The sequence below is a fragment of the Aythya ferina genome, assembly GCF_964211825.1.
Source record: "Aythya ferina genome assembly, chromosome: 8".
In the NCBI taxonomy this organism is placed as follows: domain Eukaryota; kingdom Metazoa; phylum Chordata; class Aves; order Anseriformes; family Anatidae; genus Aythya; species Aythya ferina.
In genome coordinates this window covers 23,044,634-23,072,629 of record NC_140304.1, presented here as the reverse complement: position 1 = coordinate 23,072,629, position 27,996 = coordinate 23,044,634, and the positions used below count along the sequence as shown (strand labels likewise).

Here is a 27,996-nt window from a genome sequence, read left to right as displayed (position 1 = left end):
CTTTGCAAACATGAACCTGTCTCGGCAGAACGCTTCCTTATGACTCCATATTGTGACAATTGAAAAGGACATTACTCAAGTCCAGATTAATGTGTCACCTCTGCCGTTGACAGATAAGGTGTTCTCAGTATCCTGCAATAATACATCATACATTTGAGAAAGTAAAGGGCTGTGACGCTACCGGGGCAGGTTGGCTGAGGCGTCGGGGATGCCACTGCGTGGGGAGGGGCAGCTTGTAGCAGGCAGTTCAGCTCAGCCGTGCCAGGGGACCGCAGGGAGGGGAAAGCAACCTTGGCTGACCCCAGGCGGACCCTCGGCCCTGAGGCAGTGGTGAGGGGCTGGCAGCCCACCCTCGGGGAGGCGGGGAGGAGAGAGCTGGTGATGGATTTACAGCATGCACAGGACACTGGCGCAGGGCTCGTGGTTGAAGCTTCAGTGGCTTCCAGAACCCCCGGGTCTGGCTTTCCTTCCTCGGCACTGGAGGTGGGGCAGAGAAACACCCCGTTGCTCTTCAGATACCTCTCTCCTTCCCCAGCCTCCTGCCCCAGGTAGGGCTACCCCTCAGCTCCAGGGACTTGGGCAAGTCATGGCTCATCATATCAAGGCTGCTTTTCCCACTTGCTTCCCTCTGCTGAGCAGCCCTTATGGGGCTGTGTCTAGAAGGAAAATGCCTCAGGCCTGCAGCTGTACTGGCTTCACTGTGGCTGCCCCGGTGCAAGCTCTCGTCACCCAAAGCCTCGCTGCTTTGGTCCACGGTGGCACCCGCATCAAGCCATCTGCCTGCATGCAGGATGTAGAAAGACCTGCTGACCCCACCTATAGCACCAAGAACACTGTCCAGCACAGGAGACGAGCCCAGAGAGCACTGGGACTTGGGGAAACGGGCGTGCTGTGCTCCCTTGGACGCGCACGCCTGGAGGGAGAGCAGGGCAGCATCCCCAGCGCTCGTCAGGGCATCTGCGTCGGAGACCTGAGTGCTCCCTGTTCTGCCCCCCCGACCTTCCTCCTCACCGAGTTGGGGGTCAGTGGTGCTCCTACTACATCAATGATCTGGTCCTTGGCATCTCCCTTGCCCTCCTCCATGCCGAGCCCTGCCTGGCCATCTGGGTGGGCACCTTCGGCACTGAGGGGGCCAATACTGCCAGCTTTGGCCAGCGCCTCATAGCGGTGCCGTAACATCTGCAGCTCGTATTCACAGTTGGCAAAGGCTTGCTTCAGCTCGTACAGCAGCACCAGGTCACTCCGCAGCTCGTTGAACATCTGCACGATCTCCTCCGTGGGCATCGGGTTGAGATCTAGGGAGGAAAAGGGGTCCTGTTAAACACCCGGAGCAGCAATCCCGTGTCAGATCCCCAGAAAGGTCCTGGCTGCCCAGTTCACTCCCACAAGGATGTGCCAGGAGCCTCACTCCCATCATGGGGTTCTTTAGCAACTGGCATCCAGAACAGCTGAACACCTGGAATTTCCAGGCTGTCCTTTGGCTCTGGCCAAGGACTAAGGATGAACCTGCTAAGTCCAGGACTCACCAAGTGAAGGGTGAAGAAAGACTGAGATCAGATCAGCCCAGAAGGCAGAACCTTGCTCCCTAGGGGCTCATATAATGGGAGCAAGCCCTTAGACACTGTTGCCGAAGACAGAAGAGCTCCTGGTGTCCCCTGTGCACGCACCAACAAGGAGCAGATGGGCTGAGCTCTCTCACCACTGCTCCTTCCAGAGCAGGGCTGAGGCACCCGAATGACTGGTGGCAGGGGCTGGCAGACCACCCTGCACCTCGTGTTCTGCTGCAATCACACACACAGAGCCAGGAAGAGCTGCGTGTTCTGGAAAAGGATGAAGCTCTGTGTATGTGTCCTGCTGCAGCAGGGCCCTGGCCTCATGACCCCAAACCACTAGCGATGTGTTCACCCACACAAAGCCCAGGTGGTTTTTCTGCACTCTGCGGCACAACAGGGCTGGAGCTCCAGGAAACCCTTGAGATGTGTGCGTTTTATAAAGCTGGAGTGGGGAGTCAGAAACCCCTCCTTACCCTCATGGAAAGTGGGCTTTAAGAGGCACTCAGATCCTTCCAAAGGCTTCCCTAGCAAGCTCAGCTGGCACTCTTTCAGCTTCAATCCTGCCATTCCACTAAACACTTTTACACTCCAATTAATCTCCTTCCATCTCTCTCTCCTTTATTGTCAGTCAAAAGATCTACCTATTTTTCCCTGGGCTACGGACTGCTTTTAACGGGAAAAAAAATGACAGTAACTCCCTTAGTTTTAAAGCAGAGAGGGGAAATCACCCGGGTTGAGCTGCTTTTACCAGCTACAGGAGGCTTTCGAAACTGCACACAGTCTCTGAGGCAACGTATCAAGCCACAGACCAGTTGGCCCAAAAAACTAACAAGAGCTAACAGAAAGAAGTCAGGGCTGGGAGCGGGTTCAGTCAGCTCTTATAAATCACTGTAAGGCTTTTTTTTTTTTTTTTTTTTTTAATTCCTGCAGACACAATGCAGGGGAAAAAGGACCTCAGGTGTCTAATCAAGGGGCACTGCATGCTGGGACCTGTAGTACCTGCGAACCACACTTGCTGCATGGAGGGCAGCAGCTGACCATGGGCTGCACCGCTTCCCCTCTGACTACGAGTGGGTATTGTACGTGGCAAGCAAACCCTTCTTGCTGCTGCTAAGACACTAGAGTTCAAGAGTGAGGGATGTGTGTTTACTTGCCTTTCAGCAGAGGTGCTCCAGATTTTCACACAGCATGCAGCCTATAAAGGGGGGATGAACAGTCCCAGACGCATTTTGGACTTGCCACCGTGAGCAGTAAATTAAGAGGAAACGAAGCTTGAAAGCAAGACAGGGCAGCCCTGAACAATGCGCGTGCCATGGTCACTAACACACTTAGAAGTACCTCTCCCGGCAAGGCTGAGATTTGCCTTCCTAATACTGTGCTGCCTCTCTTGATGGTTAAAAAGGCCCAAACAAGAGAGAAACAAAGGGTCTTTTAAAACATTTTTCTACTGGGAGGAAAGAAAAAAACCCTGTGCATCTTGTTCTGGCTTTTACCCTCTCTCTTTCTTTTTTTTTTTTTAAACACATAAAATATTTTAAAAACCATTCACATACTGTTATTCAAGAAACTGGCTGTATTACTAGGGGAAAAAATAGCCCATCTCAAGAACAAAGGCTAGCTCTGTGTGTCTCTTTCTCTCTCGCGTGCCCCCTTTACTCACCTACTCCGAGTTCCATCAGCATCTGCTCCAGGGCTTTAATCTTCTTCTGTCCCACCGAGCTTGGCAGTTTCATCTGGAACACAAAGGTAACAGAGCCACACAGCTCAGAGATAGCCCTCACTCACAGCCGTCTAGTTCAAAAGGCAAGAGAGCTTTTCTTTTTATAGTGCAGGGGGAACAAAAAAAGAAAGGGAGAGAAAGGAAAATCAAGTGGTAAGAGAAGGAGACGGGGCTGAAAGTTTTCAGACTAGGTCCGAGGGCAGGTATTGAAAAGCCTGGTCGCGAGGGCTTTTATTTTCTCTCTCGTGTGTGTGCAAGACACGCTGTTTTACAGTTTCCATGTGTCACTGAATTAACAACAAAAGTTCTTCTTGGCTTAAAAACCTCTCCCGCGGTGCCCAGCCCATCAAAGGGCTCATTTACACAGTGGCTAATGTGCAACGCTGCCCTACTTTATTCGCTTTAGCCGGCCTGATTAGACTCATGCGCTAACAGACTCACTTCTCCTTTTACCTGCTGAGCCCCAGACCTGTGGGATTCATTTACAGAGCAGGCTTTATAACAAAGGGGAGAGACAGAGAGAGCACAGTTACTTGACTGGCGGAAGTGTGAACACACATTTACATCGGAGCTAAGGGGCTAGGTGAGAGAGGAAGCATCAGATGTGAGCTATGAAAGGCAAGCAGAGCTGGCCAGGAGAGGAAGAATGCATACACTTAGCAGGGTCCTTCCTCTGCATTCATTTGGGCTCTGGCAGGAGTGCTGGCTGCTCAGACCAAGCATTTAATAGATTACAAGCTGCACGAACGCAGCTGGCACAATATGGCAGGGAGAACAGGGCTCCGAGCCCCGTGGATACAGCTGAGAACGAACGAAAGCACATCCTTTCCTCGATGATACTAAAAGGCAGAGCAGGGGAGAGCTGAGTCACAGCACAGCAGCCTCCAACACCTCGCTGCAAGACCTCCACGGGCTGCCCCTCCGCATCCAGCCCCTGCAAGGTGACCCCACAGCTGCAGCACCACCCTAACAAAGCCTCCAGCTGCCCTTTCAGCAGCCAAGAGGTGAAAGCTGCCCGCAGCCACCCTGCTTATGGATCAGTAGCCCCAGCGTCTGCCAAGCCAACCATGAGCCTGCATCACGGGCCTAGGAAGGAGCCACTCTTTACAGCGCCTTAAAACTGGATGTGATGGTCGCCTTACATCCCGTAAGCCACTGGTTAAAGTTCCCCAAAACAGACAGCCCAGTATCAGTTTCCCAAATTACACACCTTTCCTGCAGTGCTGCCCCAGAGCAAGCCCTGAAATGAAAACAACAGACACCACCTGCACCTTCCGAGTTCCTCAGACAGCAGGAATGCTGCACCTGCACACCCAAGGGGTGAGAACAGCAACCTTAACCCTGCCACAGCTGGATATGGCCCATCGCAGCTCCACAACCCAGTGCAAGGCTGGAAAACCTGCCTTCTCCATCCCATCTTTTCAGACAAAAACCCGGAGTACAGCTGCTACACAGCACCCCGGGGAACAGGCCTTTCACAGTCTGCTCTAGAAAGCATCTCATCCTTTTGCTGGATATTATCACCACAATAGACTCCAGCAAAGGACAAGGTCTACCACCAGGGGAGAATTTCAAAGAAAAATGCCTGCTCCAAGGGATGCAAAAGGAGCATTAGGGAAAGAAGAAAATCTACCCCTGTGCAAACAGCCGCCAGAGTAAAGACTGGAGGCCACTTCTGTCCTATTTTTATACCCCAAGGGTCTCTGGCTCAGCGTTGGGGTTTCTGCACAGCACTGAATTTCATACTTCAGAGACCAAATCTTTATGGAGAGGAAAAAGGAAGCGCAGAGAACTGGGGCTGGAGATGATAGACAGGAGGTCTGGGTTTGTTGGCTGTAGGAAGAGCACAAGCTGCTCCCCTAGGAGGCTCTCACGAGCTCAAGGAACTATTAGCAATGCACACAACTGCTCCAGCAAAGCCTTCGGGTGGAACATCATGTGTGTCCTGCTCACGTCTGATGGGAGCCCAGTCAACAAACACTGAGCCAAGGTCTTTACTCACGCTCCTGCAGATCAGAGGATGGGGCGGGGAGAGGCAGGATGAGGTTATTTAACTGCAAAGAAAGGAACACTGGGGATGCTGAGGAGCGGGGCTGTTTGTTTAGTTTAAAAACACATCAATTAAGCTTCCTTTTAATTCAGGCAGGAGGATCCGGCCTGCCAACAGGAAGGCTTCATTGGTTTCTCAAAGCAAGAGTATATTTTAATTTTACCATCATTAAGAAAATGTTATGATTTATGTGGCTGCTGTCAGACTAATATCTTTAGAATTTAGCTGGCTAAGCCAATTCATCTCTAAGACTGATGAAGGCTGATTGCTCTCTATGCAAAATGTATTAAAACTAAATGAGCAGTCTATTACTCAAACGCTGCTGATAATCTGTTAGCCAGGGTCCGTTAGCTGGGCTGCCGTGTTGCAGGGGAGAACTCTTTGTGTCCCGTGAGGCTCAGGCAGGCCCAGGCTGACTTCGGCAAGCCCTTCTTTGTGCTGGTGTTTGCAGCAGGTGGCCACAGATGCACCAGCATCCTGGAAGCGATGCCTCAGCTGCCCTCGAGGACCACAGCGCACAGAACAGCTCTCTGGCTATGGATGTGTGAGCCTGGACGTGTGGTTTGTGAAGGCCCCGTCTCTGCCTTACTGAAAACACCACCCGGGCAGTCTTGTTGCTCACGCCACAGCTCCTGGGATGATCTTGGCATTGTCACGGATCCAGCCCTCTGCAGGGGCTGAGGAAAAAGATGTTCCTCGGAGAACTCCAGCAAGCAACCACAGCTTCCGAGGTGAATGGCATTTGCCCTTTTCTTTCCTTCCTTACACAGGACTATTATTGTTATTTATTATCTTTAAAGTCCCCATGTAATAATAATACCCGGGAAACGGATTGCTCTAGTCAGAAAACTGATTAGCTGGGATTTTTGAGGTTACTATATTTCGGATGCTCTTCTCCTCTGACAGCCTCTCCCTACAGCCCTGTTTGCTCCACCAGCCCGCGCTTATAATTACACCAACGTCGCTTTTGATTTAAGGACTGCAATCTTTTGTCCTGGCTATAAACAACCTGCACTAAACACATGAACTGTGTGTATCAAGAGAAAAATAAATAAAGGGCTACAGAAAATTGCGTGAATCAACAGCACGGAGCCCCGGCGTCAGAGCCCCCCTGTGCAGAGTCTCCCCTGAAGGAGGAGGGCACTGCTCAGGAATTTGGGTCGTGCAGCTTGAACAGATGAGCAGAGCACCCACCTCACTTCAGCGCAGGGCTGGGCAGACCTGGGGTTGGCCAGATTTCTGCAGAACGCTCTCACGGCCGAGTCCCCTCGAGCTTCTCGGTGATGCAGGATTTTCTACGCCTTTACTTTACGTTCTGCCAACAAAACCTCGCTAATTCACACTAATGACTGGGAGACCTACTGCAAATTAATTGTTAATTGGCCAAATTCATTAGATGAACAAACATGGTAAGAAATAACTGAAGATACAGCCTCCCCAAATAGACTGGCTTCATTTGTTTGTGTTTGTCGTTCAATTTTCATGATTTATGGTAATACTTCTAAGCGTAGTCATAAATGTATTTGAGCATATTTTGGAAGAGTAATGAAGCCTACACAACTGCAGAGCTTGCAGCACACTGCCCTGGTGTGCCTTCCTCTCCTGGCCAGCACCACCACCTGGCAGGTACAGATTGCCATGGGCATCTGCATTAGGAATGGGACGGGTTTGCACGATCTACAAGGACAGATTCAGCTGGATCCCACACGTGATTCCATCTCTGTGGTCATCTTAAACATTCTGCTCTCAGTTTACTGCTTTCCTCGTAAATGCTCCATTTTTGGTGCTCACAGCATCCAAAAAGTCCCACTTTGGTGCCGAAACTTTGTTTGGTCTCTCACCAAAATGATTTATCAGCAGTTACTCAGACATTTTATATGCACGCTCCCTGATGCTGCACTTCAATCCATTTTAATTCAATTTCAAGTCAGTCTTTTCCTTAAACTCACCATTCCCCACCCCTAAACAATATGACTGTCCTAAAACCGTTAATCCTAACAACTCCACACTTCTGACCTGTGTCTGTACAGCTATAAACTGTGGTTTTATGCACCAGTACCGTTGTTCAGCATTATAATACAGCTCACTGACATTGAAAACCACCTTCTTCATGGATTTCAGCAGCAATTCAAGAAAACTTTCTCATTAGGCACTTTCTTCATGGATGTCTTTAGAGTACTGAATTGCTTAGTGGGTTTCCAGGAAGAAGGAGCACTGAAGTTTCAGATGAATAATGCTTTTTGCATTTTCTGGCTGAAGATGGGGAAAGAAGGTCAACCTTTTCCCGTCTGCATGGCTCTACTCTGCAGGAGCAGAGAGCCTCTCCACTTCTGCACAGTTTTAAGACTCAGGGAAGAACCACATTAAGTATTCTCGCCTTAGAGCTCCAGAATTTAAAAAAACCCCAACAGAGAAATTCAATTTCAGGTATGAATGTGCACATTTCTGGAAATTTGAAGTGCTTAACTGCTCAGAACTAAAGTCCTACAATGAAAAGTGGATGGGTAATTGCAACGGATATATGCAAAACTAAGAAAAGTTTGAAATTATACAGGTATTCCCTGCCTCAATGAGCATATAAGCTACCCCCTGCCCAAGCTTACAGCCATAGACCCCATGCCTTACGTCAGTGCCTGCTGATCTGCCAAACTAAGATTTAGGATTAAAAAAAATCGTACTGCTCTGCTCTGCCATCTCTACTATGCTATGTAACACATTAAGCACAATGATCACTTTGGGATGGCACGTGACCATCGACTTGCTCCATCAGTGAGGCTTAATGCTAAATAAACCAACCTTTTAAGAAGAAAACATGTCTGTATTAACTTATGTAAATGGTTATTTCAGGGTGGTTTTTTTAGACTGAAGTAAGACATACCTCACAAATTCCCAAACCAATTGTGCATAAACATAAATTCTGTACCTGAATCCTCCTAGTAAATTAAACCAGTTTTACTTGTTAGAGGAATATACCTAGTAATAGCTTTGTCAAGGATGATGGAGGCCAACAGGTCCCAGAGAAGCACAGAACACTCAGGCACATGGCAAGGAATCAGCTCATTGATCCTAGAAACATTATTGCACCGTTATGCATCTGTAGCACTGACTCAGGGGTAAAGCTGAGAGACTTCCCGAAGGGGCCAAAGGTCCTGAAGCATCAATGGCTCAACACAATGAGCTTTTACCCATGCGGGTAAAAAGGTCTTCAAGGTTTCTGTACCATCTTACCCTTTCCCCCCAGGATGCTCTGATCCAGCACAAGTGGCTGCTCCAGTGCAAGGTGTGCCTGCCCATGGCAGGTGGGTCGGAACAAAATGATTTAAAGTCCCTTCCAACTCAAACCATTCCATGATTCTAAAAGGAGAATAACTTGGAATCAACATGAATAACCTGGAAACAGGGTCAGTTTTCTCCCAGTTTGGCATCCAGGTTGTGACAAGAAACAAGGCACCTGAGAAGACAAAGAACTCACACCGTGAAAGGGCTGCCTGTCATTTAGGAGATGGCGATCCTTCCCCTTAAAAGCCTTGTGCCTTAAGTAAATACAGTACAAGTCTGGTGAAAATAAAAGGGCTACAGGAAGTGTTTGCATAGGGAAAAAACAGTAAAATACATGGTGCAGAAGAAAGAAATGCAAAGGACATTTTTACTGGACGGTGTTTTACATTAAAAGCACGTTAGCAGTACCACACTACAGACCTGCAGATTCCCAGGTAACCCTGCCCTGCCGCTCTGCACAGGTGTAAAATCAAGTTGAAGCCTGTAAAGGTGACTCCAAGGAATGGCTGCATGGTCCCTAACCAAATAAAAAGCACAGACACGTGTGCTGTGGTTACAGGGAGGGCCCTAAGAAAGGAGGTGGCACTGTGATGACAGCCTCACAAAGCACAAGGATATTGTGAGAACTCCCACATCAGACACACACCCAAGAAACTAGCAAAACATGCACTTAGTCTTGAATTTATGTTGCTTTTCCTTTAAATAATTTAACTGAAACTACGCTCACACAAATACAAAAAAAAAAAAAAAAAAAAAAGCACAGTGACTGATTACGCTCCAATCATTATACTGGTTAAGCTAATGAAAGAAGAAAGAAATGTAGAAGTTGCTTCGCATGAGTTACATACAATCAGGGTGCCTGACAAATGACACCCAGACTGTCACTATGTGCACACAAAGGTGACAAAATAAAGGCATTTCAAATCCATCCAGGACTGGCAGACAAAGGTCCCCAAGTCCTGGTGCTGCCCAGTGTTTGGTAGCTGATGATCCAACACAGACACAACACGCCTCTTCTTTGTTAGCTACAGCCTGTCCACCTCCTGAGAAGACTGTCCTTTCCAGAACTATAATTTATTTTAGCAGACCCCATTACCGCATCCAGAGTGTATTCTTTTTACCTGAGAGCCTACTAAGGCTTTGGTCCAGATGCTTTCCCACAGCAGATTTCCATGAAAGAGGTGATAGATGAATTTTTCTTCCAGCAATTTAACATTAACTGCCCTGCAGCTCAGCTAAGAACGAGAGCAAAGGAAGGGTGCTGGATTCACCTTCCCTACTTCATTTAAGATTTTGTATCCTTTTGTTGTTCTTTATAAATACCCTGATATTTTCATCTCGTTTCACTCTTTACAGACATGCATTTAATTAGGAAACGCACCAGCACCCACTTAACCCTAATTAAAGGGCATGCAATACAACATAGAGATGGCAATGCCTCAACATTAATTTGATCCAGCTTGCATCATTTGTTCATAACTTTATTCACAGAAATGAGGACACTACCTTCCTCTCATGCCTCTGTCAGGCTCCCCATGGAAATTACTCTCTCCCACTCTTGCAAAGAGTGCAAAATTTACAACTCCACTCTTGAAAAACTGCTAGCAGAAGCAACAAGCACATTTCAGCTAACTAATCCATGGGAAGGTCGGATCTGGCAACATAAACTTTCCTAACTAATAAGGGAATGCTGATCTCCATCAGACTGTCCTACCAGGATGCCTTGGACCGCAATCGATACAAAACAAATACATTATTAATTGCTGCAAGTAATTAAATTTATCAAATCCAAATAAAAATAACTGATATTTTATGGAACTGCTTCCAAAGCTAAGCCTCTGAAGGGACGGTATTGATCACAGGAGGACAGACAGATGTTTCACATGTTCGCAGCCGATGAGGTCTGGGTTTGCATTAATGACAGGCAAGGAGCAGAGCCAACAGCCTGCGACGCAGAGTAAACAGGCAGTGTGCTTGGCCATTTAATTGTGGGTCAGATCAAATACAGAGAATAAACACACATACAACCCCATCTTCCCCTCAAGCATCATTCATCCTGGAGCCGTAGTAAGCACTCAGTTCATACTCCAAGGGAAAAGGAGAAAAAAAAGAGGAAAAGAAATCACACGTATGCATCGCCCCCCACTACCACAGTAAATTCTTATTCGTTAATCAGTGCTAAAAAACAAAAATGCTCAGCGGGCTAATAAATATTTAAAAGCTGGTGAGTGTGAAAATTTGAATCAATGGGTACTAAAGCTGTACTTGAAATTTTCCTTCCTCTACTTTTTTTAATTGGTTCAACAGGCAATTTGTCTACAAGATGCTAGTTAGCAGAAAGGGTCAGGCTGCTGGCTGAAAGCCTTTTCTGAGAGACGGTGGCCAGCTCTGAATGACTGAGCTGGAGCATCCCTCAGTCCCTGCTGTGGGCTGAGATCTCTACAAAAGCCTTTTTACCCTCAAGTTTTGTTTTGTTACTGGATGAGACATCACTCAATCAATTCTCTTCCAGCTCCTCAGTTTCCAAACCTGTGACAATAGGGCGAGGACACAGACCAATACCCCAAACACGCAGGAATAGGGAGAAACGTCTACCCTTTTCCATCCATCATCTTCCTTCTTAAAAACCCTGATGTGGTTATTCAATGACAGTAGCTAATTATAACCTAAACCTCACAGCTAAAGCTGTGAGAGAAAATGAGCAACCCGAGGTAAAACACTCTGAGGAGATGTTAAGTATGCGAAAGCTAAGTGCTCTGAACACAATGCAGTCAAAGGTTAAACTGAAAGCTGAACACGACGTGGTACAGAAACACTGTGGTGAGTTCAAAACAAACTCAGCTCTGCCCTACAGAAGCACGGCATCGCCCAGATCACAAATGTGCGGTTACTGTTGGTTTGTTTGAGTCCTGGAAAAGATTCAAGATTAATAGCTCCCATTTTCCTTTCCCTTAGGCAGGCCCTCAGCAAAGCTTTTCTCGTAGCTCCCTGCTTTCCCTTTAGTCTCTTCCTCTCCTTTCCCTCTACACATTCCCTACTCATCTCTCATTTCCTCTGGCTCTTTGGCTTTCTGCCCTCCCAGCTGAGCCGAGCTGGTATAACAGGAAGTTTTCTAGAAGCAGCATTTAGAATTAATAATACATTCCTGGTGTTATTTTCATAACACAGTTTTACTAACAGCAATGGCAAAGGTGTAAAAATTCCTTTTCAGGAAACTCATGAAAAGCTTACCCCCTTCCCAAACATCTGCTGCTGCCTCCTGTTCTCCGTGGCACCAAGGCAATGCACTGACTTGCATTAAGATGAAGCTTTTCATAATGCCCAGCTTCCTCCTGCCATTAGAGAGCCTTGCAATCTGTGCTGTCAGGAGGCAGAGGGGAAATCCCATGCAGAGCAAGGGCACAGGGGCTGTGGCCTTCTTTGCCTGTGGCCACAGCCCTATGGAGAACAATAGGAGACTGAAGCCATTGTGATAGAAGGCAGCTTGTCGAACTCACTGGAGAAGAGATTACTCTTCAGCATCTGCTGAAGGAGAAACTTTCAGTTATGAAGAATAATGGCTGTAAGTGACCATTAATCCTAGAAAAAATAAAAGTCTTCAAATTCAGCCTGCGCATAAGATTTTTGTAAGCTTTAACAACAGGGGGAATTTGAAAAGCCTGGGCTATTGTCATAAAAGCTACTGGGAACAAATTTAGCAGAATACAGACTGCTAACTTTTTCTTCAAAGACTAATTTCTATATATTAATTTTAACTTATCAGACTAATTGTAAATCCTTGGGAAAGAAAAGAATCTCTTTAATCAAAGAGCAATTGCTATTATCCTTGGGATGGTGTGATACATTTTTCACACCTGACAGAGGTTGAGTCCCTGATCTCAGTGCAAAATCCAACTTCACCTAACTATGAAGGCGTAAAGCACGGTAGCAAAGTACAAAATAAAAGAGGACAATAGAAGCCTTTAGGTGAGGAACCCTTCAGGTCCTCAGGCAAAAGAACTTACTGCAGGATATCACAAGCCTTTAGAAATCATTTTCCAATGTGTTCAGGGCAAAATATCTCATGCTGAATGCTGCCAGAGCACAGGTTTCCAGCACAGCACCCCATTTCCTCACCTTGTCCTAGCCAGCTCCCACTCTTATCAATGCAACACCACTGCTGTGTAGAGGGTTTGTCACAGAAAACCCACAAGTAAAATATTCATATTAGCACGGATAGTCAACTCCACTTTATACCACTTAGCACTTCAGCATCTCTCTCCAGTTCAAAAGGCCTGTCCTGACCTCATGTAATTAATTCTCCCCATCGCCCATATGTGAAGCAAACAAATCTATTAGCTCCCATTTTTAAAAAAAGGAGAAGAATTGAATAAGCAACCCACGTGATTGACTAATGACCACAAATGAATTCATTTGGCTGGGCGGGAGGCAGGACTCCCATTTCCAAGCATGGAAGTATTGTTTTTTTTCACCTAGATCAGTGATTTGCAGTCTTTTTAAATTTGCAAACCACTGGTATTTCTAACAGCAGGATTTACCTGCTTGAAATTTTCAAGCAGAGCACAGGAAGCTGCCCTAGGTCATCCCAGGAGCTTGGATACTGCAGACTGAATGTTGCTGAATCAGACTGCCATGCCTCAGCATATCGCTGCATTTTGTAACTATTACAGAGAACAGGGAGAAGCATGCAGCACCCATTTTTGCAAAGGCTGGGGTTTGAATTGGCCTGTTCAGCACATAAAAAGGCTGCTGACTTGGCCATATGGTTCCACCACTGACAGGTTATTGCTCAGCTTCTTTTGCAGGAGAAAAAAAAAAAAAAAAAAAACAGGAAAAATCAACCATCAGTTATTAGTTTTCAAAATCCAAATCAATCTCCATAAATTACTCTATTTATCTTAGTGCCGGAGAACACATCTGCCACATCTCCATAAATCTCAACACAGGCACTGCAGTCTTGCCCATCACTTGCTTTTTTTTTTTTTTTGTCTCTCCAGTTTCTCAAGGCTGTAGCCCCTTGCTTACACAGATAACCTGCAGGTGGTGGCACTTCCATACTGAAGAGGTCCCGCAGCAGTGGCTTTGCAGGTGCAAACCACCTCTAACACGCATGTGCACCTGCAAGTCAAAGCAGCATGATCCCCAACACGTTTTTATGAACAGCCCCAGGGCATCCCCAGCAAGATCTAAAACTGTTCTGACATCAAAACAACATCCCATAAAATGTTCTTTAAAAGCGATCTAAAAAGTGAGGGCACGGAACTTACTTCTCCACCTTTTTTGCAATAATGTAACTAAGGATTATTATTTTTTTACTAGGAAAAAAAAAAGCACTTGTACTAGGCAAACAAGATTTTACTGTTAAAACCCCTCTAAAAACATGCAGCCACGCAGGCAGGTTTAACTGACTCTGTATCCCAAAAGCTGTCGCTAAGATACAGACCTCAAGTCTTGCAGATAGAACAGCAAGTTCTGTTCTCACGGATATCTGTATGACAGGATGAACAAAGGGGCTTTTCCCACAAATATTTTCCAAAGCTAAACAATGGTAATAAAAAGACTAAAAGTCAGATGCGTTTACATCTCTCCCTTTTTCAAGTCACAACCTGAACATGTAGTTCTTAAATTCGCCTTCTCATCTATTAACGCGTGTGCTCTACAAGCCCTTTTACGTTTGGCTGCAAGCTGTGCTTGGAGCAGACAGCTCCGTTTGGGTCTGTCACGTGTGCCTAACAGCAGAGCGGGCACACCAGCAACAAACACAACAAGCTCAGGTGCCTCTGCAAGGCGATGTGCTGGCTTTCACAGAGCCCGCATTCCATGTTTCTGAGTCTCCACATTTACAGAATTCCTTTCTTATTTTAGAGGCAAGATCTTGACTTTCTTTAGCTATAAAAGGAGAACAGGCAGACTGAAAGATATTAACAGAGGTCCCAGGGGACCAGAACAACAGCCTACCCTCTGGCTTCGCAGCGTGACACCTGCAGATTTGAAGTCAGGAAACTTGATGCCAGCAGTCTCAGGAACGGCCTGAAAGAGATCGAAACAGGATGTGTTGATGGAGGAAACAAAAAACACAAGACTTGATAGAGACGCTATCTGAAGGGGAAACACTGTTTCCTATGACAGAGAACCACCTGCCGTGGCCACATGTCAGAGCTGAGGAAAGAGGAAAATCCCAAGCAAACTCACTGAGAAAAGTACTCCAATTATAGATATCTTCAGAAAGCTTAAGCACTTTGCTGGTTTGTTTTAAATACACTGCTCTGCACAAAGCCTTGCACCCATCCAACAAGCATAAATCCTAACCCTAAATGGTGGCACTAACATCCGTATATTCGCACAGTGCCATCCTTACCTTCTGCCCATTTCACTGACCAAAACAGCCCATGAGTTCTCTAAATCTGGGCTTCCAATTGTAAATCCTCTGTGAAACAAGCTGAGAAACCTCTGTGCACAGCTGGGCATAAAAAAAATTATCATAATCTGTGGTCAGCCCAGTCAACAGAGGTACCAGGAAGAGTTTTCTAAGCATGCCCACAGTGGAAAAAGTAAATCTCTTAACTACCAACAGGGCTCATGAAATCTTAAGGGTTCTCTTTGAGCTTTGCAGGTAGCAGCCTCTCTCCCTGTATAGAGGATATAAAATAATATAATAGAGGGAGAGGGCTGCAATCCAAAACCAATCCTGCCTGCTTCCTGGGGATGAAGGTTGGCTTTCAGATGCCCTGAACTCTGCTCCCCCAGCCTGTTGCTGAACACCCTGACAGAAGCAGTGAGTGTAAATCAGGATGGCTGGCTTAGCTGAGACAACTCTGACTGCACTCAGCATAGAAGCAATTAAATGGGTTCTTTTGCCTTGCGTGCCTGTACATGCTGTAAACGCTTCAACCTCAATTGACTCTTTGGTAAATGATTTTCCTTTGTTGAAATGATGCTGATGCAGCTCCCGATTCAAATTCTTAGTTAAAATGCAATTTTTTTCTTAACATTTCCCGGCTATGGTTGGTAATTGACTCCTAATGGACTCTGTCATGGTTGAAATGATGCTAGTGCAACAACAGAAACTGCTTCTCTGCCCACCCTGGCGTGCCTATCCAGTGGAAGCCTACAGACAGGCACCAGCCCCACAGGCAGTATTTCGGGGTAGCCTCCCTCACCTTGGCATCCTCAGCATCCTCCCAGTTCCATTCTCCATCACCACCCTTTTCTTTCCCCCCACCACCACCACCAATGAAAAGCTCCTTTATTCAGAGGGAAATAAGCCAGCAACGGGTGAGCTTTACCTGATCAGCCCTCACAGGAATTCCACGTGCAATGTCCCCAGTGCCACTGTATTCATAATGTGGGCTGGGGTAAGGCGGAGGTGAGGGGGGAGCTTTAAGGTAGCAGTGGCTATTAGGCACACTTAGTTTGGCAGTAACTGTCCAGTATTCAGTATTTTTCTCCCTTTCCCTGCACAGACCCTTTTGGAGGAAGATGACAAATGCTCTCTGCTGACAGTGTGGATGGACAGGAATTTCTTGGGACTAGCTGGAAATATCTGAGATGTTGCAACAGCTCCTTTCTACCAAAGGTGCTGAGTTTAGTTCTCCAGGCTGACCAGTCCCAACTCTCTCAGCCTCGCCTCGCAAAACAGGTGCTCCCGTCCCTTGGTCATCTTGCTGGCCATCCACTGGATGCTTTCCAGTACGTTCATGTCTCTCTCTTGTACTGGGGAGCCCAGAACTGGACACAGTAACCTAACAGGGTTGCTCTGATCACAGCTGAGGTACACATATTGAGCTTGGGGAGATGCTCCTGAGACCCAGAAATAGGGAACGGGGGAGAAACACAGACCAAGAAAAGGAGGCAGGTGATAGACAACGGGTCTGTGTGACAACCCTGCACGGCAGTACCAAAATACCCTTTGGAGAAGCAGAGACAGATGTTTCTCTCTGCCATGAGGCATGAATGGCTGTCTGACACCATTTCATCCCATTTCTCAGGTAGGGAACAGAAAATGTGACTTAAACTGGCACTTTTCAAATGGGAGAGAGACAGAGAGCGTATCAGAGTTCTCTGACAACGACTGGACAGACATTTTGCCTTCCAAAAAATCATCCAAAAACAGATCTGCCAGAAGGTATCCACCAGCCACTCTCCCCTAAAAAGATGGAAGCCTGATCCTGCTATAATTACTGAAGCAAGCACATGCTACCCAGACAGAGCACAAAATGGGGAGAAAAAAAGAAAAATGTTTACAGGCTTCTCTGTCTCCTTCTTCTGTGGAAGCTTCTTCTTGGGAGCCTTGCGTTCGGCACGTCTCTGTTCAGTGGTGGTGTCAGCAGCTGTGATGAGTTTTTGCAGATCTTGTGTTCTCTTCTCTCTCTCTTTCTTCCTGGTTTCAATTTTGCGGAGCTCCTGAATGAGGTATTCTTCTTCTGCCACCTGCAGACAGAGCACAGAAAGGCAATGACAGCAGCAAAGGAGGCCTAGCAATGCAAGGGGGCCATCTACTGATAACAGCTCTGCTCTGGACCAGCCTGGAAATGCCTTTAAACTCCCCTGCCTAATGTCCTGAAGACAATGTGAATTGCAGAGCACATTATGCTCCACAGCCTCGCCCTGCATCCATGGCAGTGTCAGTCTACAAACTAGCAGGTACGGCAACATCCATGGTCCACCCTTTAGCAGCAACCATGACTGATTAATCCCACCTTCAGACAAAGAGACTGAGCATAGAGAGCAAAAAAAAAAAAAAAAAAAAAAACTCATTTATGCTGTAGTTGCAAATGCAGTGCTATGAAAAGCTGGCTCTCCGCCCCAGACATAACCTGTCGTTATATCTAGTATCAGCACGCCAATAAAGGTGAGAAAGACCAGTAGTCATTACACATGTGAACTTGTCATTAGAGTGAATGAATGACAGAAAATAATTCTCCCTCCCAAACTCTGAGAAACACACAGCTCCTTAATCTCTAAGCAGAACTTAGACTGGACAAGAAAACAGCATCACCTTTCTCTTTCCCGCCTATGTCACCCATCTACTGACTCAAGGCTGGCATAGTTCTTGTGGGGCAGTGGTGCTCTCTTCCCCCAGATACCTGTTCTGGTGTCCTGTTGTACAGCCTTTCCAGTTGTTCCTTCCTCCTCCTCTCATGGCCAGCATCAAAGACTGGGATTTTCAGGTCTGTGCCCGGAGCTGCGCGGATGTTAGCCAGCTTGGCACAGATATGGTAATAGCGCTCCTTCAGGTCCTCCACTGACCGTTTCTGTGGAAGATGTCACAAGAGGACAACATTATGAAAGAACCAAGCAAAACCTTGTACAGGATCCAGCTAAGGACCCAGTGGATGCAGGATGTCAGGTTGGATGTAAGAAACAACACCTACGTGGTGGATCAGCAAGGAGCCTTGTCAGAGCCTGTGGAGCCAGAGGGAAGGGGGAGTTCCTCTGAACCATGCATATTAACTGCCAGGAGTTCAAAGCCACTGCTTTAAGAACTCCCACCAGAGGGTCCAACATTACAGCTGAGGGTTAGGGAGACTACAGAAGTGAACTGCTCCAGATAAAAGGATGTAAGAAGAGTAATTGCCTCAAGAGAAGGAAATCTGTGGCCAAGAAACTCTGAAAAGCACACCAGAGGCCTCCTCCGAGCTGCTGCAGACAATGGCTATTTAAGCCATAACCAAGAAGGTATCAGCTGCAACCATTCATTACCCCTCGTTACACAGAGCCTGAGCTGTGTTCCCTCACTGCAAGCACTGAAGGTGTTTGGACTGGCCAGCTGGGCGGACTCTTGTTATTCCATTTTGCTACATGCTCTTCACCTGAGCTTCCAGCTTTTGGAGCTGTTCCATGGGAACCACATCATTCCCCTGCGTCTCCAAGAGGCAGGGAAACAGGAGATTTGGGATCACAACACTAGGGCTGCATCTTCAGCCTACTAATGATCCCTACTTCAGAGAAATAGCAGAAGCCTGCAGCTGGTCAGATCACAAGTCAGGAGTACTATAAGAGAAAAATCCCAATCCCCCGGGGACCAGGAGAAGATCTTTCTGCCAGGGCCAGGACTGGGACACAGGACCCTTATTTAATCAGTTAAACAAACTCCCCATCTGCCTCGTCTTCAGGGAATCACGAGTGTTCTCCTGGCAGGGACAAAGCTAACTTTCTAATAAAATGCAACAGGGAATGAGCACAAGTCACAGTGGATTTAATTACAAACAAAACAAGCAGCAATGCCCTGTGCTGGAAATTCAATATTCCTTGCTGCCAATAATTCATTATTTTCCCCTAATTAAGTTGATATAAAGGGTAATTTGCTCTCTGCAGTGCAGCAAGCCCCGCACGTGCCGTAACAGCAGGTTGCTAGCAGCACCTTGGCCCCTGGGACTCACCTTGAACTGCTGGTGATCATAGCGGTCATGAATCACCACGAAGCGCAGGTCGAAACGCCGAGCCAGGTCGAAGAGGTGGTCTGTCTCGGCTTTGGTCCATGCATCGTCGTGGAGATACATCTGGTACTCCTGCTCCGAGTAGACGGGAACCTGCACCGTCTAAGCAGGGAAGAGAGAAACGTGGCAGCTCATTACAGCACTGCCTCGTGGCCAGCTGGTAGGGGCCAAAAGCCTGCAGCCAAGAGCAAGAGCAGGAGGAGGCCAAAGTATCAGGCAGGCACTGCCAGGACCCTGATAGGAAGGGTAACAGAACAGGCAGAGGAATTGATAAGGAACAATGTGGGATCTCTACAAACACGACATTCAGGAACTACCGCCTGGTAAGCTGAAACCTATTTCAGGTGGCAGGCACAGGCAGTCACCAGCCCACATCCTGACAACAGGTTTCACAACTATCAGGCTAACGTGACAGTGAAACCAAGGCTGGGCCAGCTTCCCTCCATTCTTCCTGTACAGCAGCACCAATACTTTGACATCAACCGCTCTGACAGCCCACTCTGCCTGGGCTGGGACATGTTCACTGCTCGAGAGGAATGGGACAAACAAGAAGTGGTGGTTCCTAGCCTTTAGCATACCTCTTGCTTTGATACACAACCTACTGCTTCTGCAGCACTGTCCACACCAAGCATGAAGATTGAAAGGCTGGGTGCTGTACAACCCAGGCCTGTAAACTCAGCAAAATCTTTGCCCTTCCCTTCCTCATCCACCCTTTCCCCAGCAGAGCTACAAACTGTCCATCCCAGGTGCCAAACCCACACCACATCCTCCAGCCTACAAAGGCTCTGAAAAGCACACCAGTGACACATGAGTACTAAAGAAACAATACAAGAGCTTACTGTGAGCCCTAGCACACGGTGAAGCAGCAGCTCAAACAAGCCTGTGCTTTTCTCCCTTACCCCTCCCACCACTCCCGCAGCGGAACCTTGGTCTGCCTGACCAGGTCCTGCCTCCACAAGAAAATACTGTGTGCACACAAGCAGCACGCACTCTTCAACACTTCTGTGCCCTCCTGAGTCCTACACCAGAAATCTCATCCTTGTGAATCCCAAACAGCATCGTTAGGCCCATTCTCCCATCTTTATGCTTCACACAGAAGCATAAAGGTGAAGAACAGCCCTTGGAGACAAGCTGTACCTCAGCCTTCAAGTACCGCTTCCACCAGGAGAAGAGCCATCCTATCAGACACTGTAAGGATGCCCTGGGTACTTCAAGATAAACATATTTTCTAGAGAAGCATACATAAATGACAAGAGCCAGCACAGCCCTCTGCAGTGGATGGAAAGGAGGATGGCGGTTGCCTGGTTATAGAAGGGAATGAGATGAGCAAAAAGCAGTTCCCCAAACACTTCCCCAGCCACAGACAGTTCACACAGTGCAGTACCCTTCAAAGCTGCAACTTCTAGGAGTTACTTGGTTGCTCGTCCAAGTCACTTAAGGTTTTAGCACCTTGTGGCCATGCAACTGGGAACAAGTCTCCTGTGAGAAGGTGAGCACTTGTAAGACACAAAGCCTGAGCCAACCACGAGACAGCTCTCAGTTCAAATGCAACGCAGTCATGAAAATGCAAGTATGATCCCCTCTTCCCAGGAAGGATTTCCAGCAGAAGCTGGCAGGGTGTCAGCTGCACACCAAGACCTCGTCTGGAATACCAACTCGAACTCTGCTGACCCATGCTCAGGGAAGATGAACTGAAATAGGAACAAGTACAGAGACGAGCACCAAGGATGAGTAATGGGGTGGGGAACGTGCCCTCCCTCGGCAGATTGGAAGAGAAAGGAACCTAGCAAAGGAAGCCTGAAAGGGGATCTGACTGCAAGCTTCAAGTACGCTGGGTGGAATTAAGAGAATACCCATGGGAAGAAAAGAAGAGCTGAAATACAGACAAAGAAATTGGCTTGTAAAAAAAATGCCAATTTAGCATGGAAAATTTAACCTGGAAGCGAGAAATGGAGCAAAGAGGGTCTGGAACAAACAGCTTCCCAAGGAAGCACGGGGGCAAGAAAAATCCAACCGCTTGACAAATAGAACTTGATCGCTTTATGAAAGGGACAGGATGGTGCAGGGCCTGAAAGAGCCGAGACGAAGATTCAATGGTGCAGAAAACCCCTCTCAGACCTACATTTCACACTGTAAACTCACACAATGATGGGCTTTAAATTAGCTGAAACTGCTCAGGAAAGATCGTGGAGCCATGAGACAGCTCTGTGAAAACACCAGCACAATGCTAAGCAGTGGTGAAAAGACAAACTGAACGGTAAAAATGATTAGAAAAAGAGAAACATAGCCAAAGCACAAACCCGCCGTGCTTCTAGAACTGAAGTATGCACTCATAGTCCAGCCGTTTCTACAGAAAGGATAATTGAGAACAACAAAGGGCAGATGCATGTCGCAGTATGGGGAGCACAGCACATATCAAGGACAATTTACTACATCTTGTAACATAAGAGCTCACAGGCACGAAATGAAACACCTAGGTAGCAGTTTAAAACAAAGTGAAAGCACCTTTTCACACCACACAAAATTAACCTGCAGAACTCGTTGCCATAGAATATTCACACAGCAGATTGCTGCCCTGAACGCACCTATTATTAAACACAGATTCCAAGTTCAGAAAGCCCCAAGTTAAACGTCACCAGAAGCTAGCAAGAAACGCTCCTCTGCTGTATTCTCATATTCTTTCTCTAAGCCTTTACCAACAGTACTCAAAAAGAAAAAGTTGGCTGAGACAAGCCTGTGCTCCAACACCAGTGAGGCTGCTTTTGCGCTCTTATTTCACAACAGATAGGAAGGATTCTGGGTGGGAGATGGGGGGCACAGAGAAAAGGCAAAGCAACTGAGCAGTGCTGCAGGAGCCAAGTTAAAGAGCTTGAGTGACCAATAAGACTACACAGTCACACAGAACAACTCTGTGACTACACAGGAAAATGAGCTCGTGTCAAGGGGAGCAAGTGACACAGGCAGAGGTATCAAATATGCATGAAGGAACCAGCAGAAGAGCCTGGAAAAGAAAATAAAATTCCCCTGACACAGCAAATATCTGCAAAACTCCACAAGTGCCTTCTACCTTCTCAACCACAGATCCACAGCAAGGGTAACAACTTGCTGCTAATGTTATATAATGGTGCCTGTGCAGCTGGCAGCACGCTGCAGCACTAATCTAAAGGCTGCAGCCTTGCTGAAGACTTCTCTGCCTGTAAGTTCACCGTATGTGATAAAGTTAAGGAAACAAGAATCATGTAATTCAACACCACGCATGGCCCCCTCTGATAAACTTGGCTGAACTCAGCCAAAAACTGTTACAGAGGCAGAGTCCTGGAGACAATTACGCTCCTAAAGTCTCACACAGACAGCTAGGTAGGTGCCTTGACTAAGCGAGTCCTGTTTCAGACTTCCACCCTAGACATCAGAGAACAGATACCACAGGAGGCTCTTACCAACGTCCCAACAAAAGAGAAAGCATCAGTCAGAGCTGGAGCCTTCTAACATACAAGGTCAACCAAGCACTTAACTCCGCAGGAAGCCGGGCTTTGTTAGTGCTGACGCTCTGTGGGTTGCAAACTTGAAATGTTGTATACAGTTATACACAAGCAGAGCTTTTGTGGAATCATGTGATCACATGCTTTTTTTTTTTTTCCCCCTTTTCCTCTTCAGGTTTGCATCACGAAGAGGGTTAAATTATGTTATGGAGGCACCCTAACTCTGTCCCTTCCTAATTTCTGAGGTCCTGACTTTGAAATACAAATCTTGATGTAGCTTCCTTTGTGCATACACACAAAAGCACTAACCACTCAAAGCAGATACATCTGGGACAAAAGACAGCAGGAGATTATAACAACACATTGTGCTAATTTAACATAAGATGCAAGGAACAGGGAGCTGCACCACGCCGATACCACAGGAGCAATTTCAGAGGAACGCAGTGTAATTCAGTATCTGTGCTGGAATTTGGCCAAGAAGCTGCAAACCAGCTTTTTGGCCAACAAGCTACAAGTGAATTTTTTCATCCTGGGCAAGATAACAAGACTTCTGACTTCAATGTCTCGCTCAGAATAGAATATCTTTTACTACCCAGAGCCTGTAATCAGGGAGAGGACGTTGGTTAAGAAGTTAATTAAATGGTACAGTGCCTCCTCGCCGTATCAGTTACTGCACCCGAGACACAGAGGTACTCTGGCAAGCTCTGACCACACGCTGAGCCTGCTTAGCTTGAAGGATTTGGAGGCTCCAGAGTCTGAGGTCGCACAGCTGTAGGCCACGCTGCTATTTAAAATACAGTTACCAAACCGAATTCAGCCTTCACACGTTAAAAGAACCAACTTCCCGTCTGGGCATTCAAGAGGCTGACAAAGGAGAGCTCCCTGCTGCTGTTTATAGGCTGCTGTTTGGAAGTGCTCCCACTTACTTTATTGAACCTGGCAAACGGGTAGTCCTTCCCCTCCTCCGCTGCTCTCCTCCAGTGGTAGAACATCGCCCCATCTTTTCTCGCCGGGTTGGTGAAGGGCATCCACTTCCAAGGCCGGACTTTCTTGGACCCCAGTTTTGCTTTGACAGTTCGATAACCCTGAGTTGTGTCGCTTGGCAGCAGCGGAGGCGCATCCCTGTGGTGGAAACAAGCACTGGCTGAAGAGAAGCAGGAAGCAGCCCAGGGCAAACCCAGAGAGAGTTCAGACTCCCACTCTGGAGTGGGATTTGCCACCAAAACGTCTAGGGTGGGAAAACCTGAGCTTTCTGCCAGGTTTTGCACTTCCCAGACTGCAATGCTAATATGCTCAGCTCCTCCAAGATGCTTCAGTCCTGGGTCGCATAAGAACACCTACCTCCAAACTCCTCTAAGCCAACTCTAGATCACCTCTGATATAACCTAAAGCACAGCCCAAAGCCACTAAGGTAGAAAGGATGAGAAGACTGTTAGATACTGGCAGAGAAATAATTTTCACTTCATAAATTTGAAGTCACATGCATCAGAGGACAGAACACACGGCATGGATGAACAGAATCACGAGGAAAGCCATGCAAGAGTCCTCTGGGGCAAGAGCAGAATTCATAGCAAGCCAAATACAGGCTGCAGCAGAATCTCTGATGAGAAAAAAAAAAATAATCAGGTGCTATACCCAGTCCCCCCAGAAAATAGGATTAGATATTGAAGGATAACAACACTACCTCGTCTGCACTAGCCTATTGTGCCCGTACCCGATTCATCTCATACACAAAGTAAATTCCTCAAATTCAGAGGAGAGAGGAAAGGCACTGGACATCAAAGTCTAAGAGAGGAACACAGGTGGGCCAAGAACAAAGGGCAATGAATCTGGAACCAAGACTGTCCATAATTTCAAGTGGATGCTGCCCTGCCACCAAAAGCCCAGGCTAACCCCCACCCTGCACAGATGAGCACAAGCTCTCACTCTCTTACTTTTTGTCAGAGTAGAGGAGTGCATAAACTTCTCGGTGCATTCCTTCTGGCCTCTTAAACGTCAACGTCTCTGAAGATTTCTTGGATTTTTTCTGAAACAGAAGATTTGAATTTTAGTTTCAGACATGGCAATCCCCGAGGGAACACACAAAACCACACAGCCTGGTGCCCTGTTCCGGTTTTCACTTCTATCTGTTTTCAGACACCTTGAGTGCCTCCAGGAGAGTGCCTGTTCCTGGTGGAAGACATCGGCAGACAAAGCACGCCTGCTTTCAGCGATAGCACTCACCACTACTTGGACACCTATGCTGTAGAAAACATGCACTTCAGTTCCAGGTTGAAATCTGGCTGCAGTTTTCAGGGGCTGGTACCCTAAGGCTTTCTGCACTAGGCAAGTACTGTCTCTGTATGAAAATATTAAACAATTTAATTAAGTGACTTCTCAAATGTTTAAAGATATTAAGAAACGTCTTCCTACTCTCTTTTAGTTTCTGTCACCTTGCTCTGCAGCAACAGATCAAGCTCTTAGGGCAGCCCCATGACAAAACTACTAGAATCACTTGTAGAAGTCACCCCTCATTCCTGCCTCAAGCGTCGCATTTACACAGCAAAAATGTTTTTTGACATACCATCTTCACACTGAGAATTCGGGGTAGACAACTCAATCTTGCCCTTAAAACTTCATCAGAGTTGATGGTTTCTAAGCCACTTTCCTCCTCATACCACATATAAATACGTAATCAGCTTTGGATTCCAGTGGACACATTAGGAGCTGCATTATCAAGGTACACTTTGAGTGGGCTGGGTTTACTGAGTAATGCAGAGCATTTGGTCTAATTGTACCGTCTTTCTAACTCCTTACCCTTACCACGTGACTCCTTTTTAATGTACTTGTTTACCATATCACTAACGACTTTGAAATCAGAGTATTTTGCAACAGTAAAAACTAGCACCGTAACATAAATTATATTAAATCCTTCACCAAGCAAATTCAAAATCCCAATTAAAGAAAAAAAATCTAACAGCCTGTACTACAAGTATTTCCCATAAAACTTCACTGCAGACATCCATTACATTAGCACCTTTTCACTCCTAATCAAATACTTTTCTCCCAGCTTGTCAATCACTTTGCCCAGGAGCAATGTAAGGCCATCCAAGGCAGTTATCCGTGGGTCACCACATGCCCTGTTTGAATGCCAGCTTCTGGAATTCCCCCAAAGTTCCCAGATTTATTAAAAGTTAATGTCAGCAGGCCAGAGATCAGCTCAGCCAGCTCTTTTAGGAGTTGAGAACAAATTACCTGATCCTGCTGATTTCAACGTTTTTATGCCTAGTAATTTTTTTTAAAACATTCTCAGTCACTAATGGACTGGAAAGCACTTCATCATTCTCCCGTGATTTAAAGGCATCAATCTGGTCCTTTTCTAATTGAGAACAGAACTATTTCCTGAGCAAATGCTGCACTGTTACTAGCAACATTTACCTCTCCATCTGATAACGGGGTATTTATGCCTTTGGTGTGATTTAGCTTCTGTACTTTGTAGAAATTCCAAATGTTTCGCTCACAGCTGCATGCAGCCTCTTGCAACACTCCTGAAACATCTCACTGCACCTCCCCTTCCTCTCTTTTACCATTAGCCAGGCAAATCTGAGAAGAAACCCATCTGGTTCTCTCTTCAAAAGACACAGACATCCACCAGCACTCCTTCAGCTCCCTGCCAGCTAACAGACAAGCACATCTAAATCAAAGAACTCACAACTCTGAACGCTCAGTGGCACAACATCGCAGGCTGAATCCTGCCAGAGAGCGGCTCACTAGACATCAAAACAGCTGATAACTGGCAACTTGAACACGTCAACCTTTCAATTACTGAAACTCATCAGTTTTCCACTACACCAATTATATACTGCGTACTCAATTCCCAGCCAGGCAGCCATGAAACCGTTGTGTCCTTTCTGAAACAAACACCTCAGTGGAAGCAAGCAAGGACAGTCAAGCAGCACTTTGGGTGATGAGGGCATGTTTTGGTTTGTTTTTAAAACTAACGCACAGGCTTTACTTCAGATGAGACCATCTCTGTACCAGAGAACTGGCGACTTCCTCTCCCCCACCTCATTTCCAAACACCTCCAGGCCTCATAATCAGCTGTGAACTGGCACTGTCAGCGTGTTGCAAAGCACGGAACAGCTAAGACCTTACCTCCTGAACACAGAAGGCAACAACATCCCGTAGCGTATTACCACAGATAATGCAGCATGTGACTGCATCCTTCCTTAAGCAAACTTTCAGTTTACCAACTTGCCCACATTCCTACAGGCAACAGCTTTCCCAGTGCCCAAACAGCTTGCCCACGCAAGGGCTAAGCACTTCGTTATAGGACATTTACCATTTAACCATATCAGACAGTGTTCTGCCCTTCTAAAACAGGTCGGCTTTTTATTATTTACAAATGCTTGGGGGCTAGATAGTAAACACACTTCCTACTTACCCCACAAGACAGGAATTTTAGAGACAGCAGAAAACATTCTGGGGCCAGGCCCAGCTCACAAGAGCACCATTTGTACAGCTACAGCTGAAATATCCTAAACACCCCTATCCTAAGAACACTGGGAGCACAGGAGTGGGGCCCTACAGGCATTTCTGGGTATGCCTAGAGAGCGTGAAAATAAACAGACCATGAAAGAACGTGCTTTTTTCCACCTTTCTTCAAGCACCCAACACACGCAAGGCCAGCCAGCACCCAGCAGAGGAGCCGCAGCTGTTGGAGCACCGCATTTTACCTTATCCGAGTTGATGATGTCCTTCTTGTTGATGGTGCCCGTGTTCTCCGACTCCACTCCCCCCAGCTCCAGGATGTCCCGCACGTCCGCGCCCGTCGCCATCGCGCCGGCTGCCCACTCGCCTCGACCACTGCCGTCCTGTCCAGCTCTGGGGGGGGAAAACCGAGGAGCTGGGGTTAGCGGGGACACCCTGGGGGTGGGCTGGCACCATAAAACCCATAGATAAACCCATAGATACACACACAGCTGGGCGCGTGCACACCCCCAGAGACACACATACACACATACACATGGGAGTACACGTGTGCACACACCTGTATACATATATATACGCATATATACACGTATAATGCACCTATATACACATAGTTATGTATATACCCGTACATACACACGCCCCCCACCCCGGGCCCCCTCCTAGGCCTCCTCCTGCCCTCCCCCACCGGCCGCCTCCCCCCCCCCCCAGGCCCAATACCGGGTCCCGGGACCCAGCCAGCCCCGGGATGCCGGCACACCGCGACCCCAGCCGCTCAGGGAGAGCCCCGGGGGTGCCGCAGAGCCCCTCCCGCCGCCCCCGGTGCCCGCAGGCCCCCGCAGGCCGCCCCGGGCCCGCTCCCGGCGCCGCTCTCACCCGCGCCGGCTGGGCGGCCAGCGGCACGGTGCGTCCCTCACGGCGCTCCGGGCACCGCCGCTTCCGGTCCCGCCGAGAGGCGCCCGGAAGAGCCCGGAAGGATTTTAGGGGAGCACACACTGGGTTAATG

The 27,996-nt window shown here is 47.3% G+C and overlaps 2 protein-coding genes across 2 annotated transcripts in view; one reads left to right on the top strand and one right to left on the bottom strand.

Annotated features, from left to right (window-relative positions):
* Positions 1–27,996, top strand: part of DPH2 (diphthamide biosynthesis 2) — a 145,118-nt gene that overhangs the window by 53,486 nt on the left and 63,636 nt on the right. The window lies entirely within an intron of this gene.
* Positions 2–27,899, bottom strand: DMAP1 (DNA methyltransferase 1 associated protein 1). The gene is made up of 10 exons (XM_084527945.1): positions 27,867–27,899; positions 27,236–27,383; positions 24,455–24,546; positions 23,447–23,642; positions 18,985–19,143; positions 17,689–17,856; positions 16,847–17,032; positions 14,561–14,632; positions 3,214–3,286; positions 2–1,295 (listed from the first exon to the last, which is right to left on the bottom strand). Exons 2-10 carry the CDS (start codon positions 27,335–27,337, stop codon positions 949–951), a joined length of 1,395 nt encoding a protein of 464 aa, XP_084384071.1. The 5' UTR covers positions 27,338–27,383; positions 27,867–27,899; the 3' UTR covers positions 2–948.

Coding starts and splice junctions, on each gene's coding strand:
- DMAP1 (XM_084527945.1), bottom strand. CDS start 27,337: ATGGCGACGGGCGCGGACGTGCGGGACATCCTGGAGCTGGGGGGAGTG. Junction 3,287..14,560: donor TCACGCTGCGAAGCCAGAGG/GTAGGCTGTTGT, acceptor TTTGTGTTCCAG/ATGAAACTGCCAAGCTCGGT. Junction 1,296..3,213: donor GCTGATGGAACTCGGAGTAG/GTGAGTAAAGGG, acceptor TTTCCTCCCTAG/ATCTCAACCCGATGCCCACG.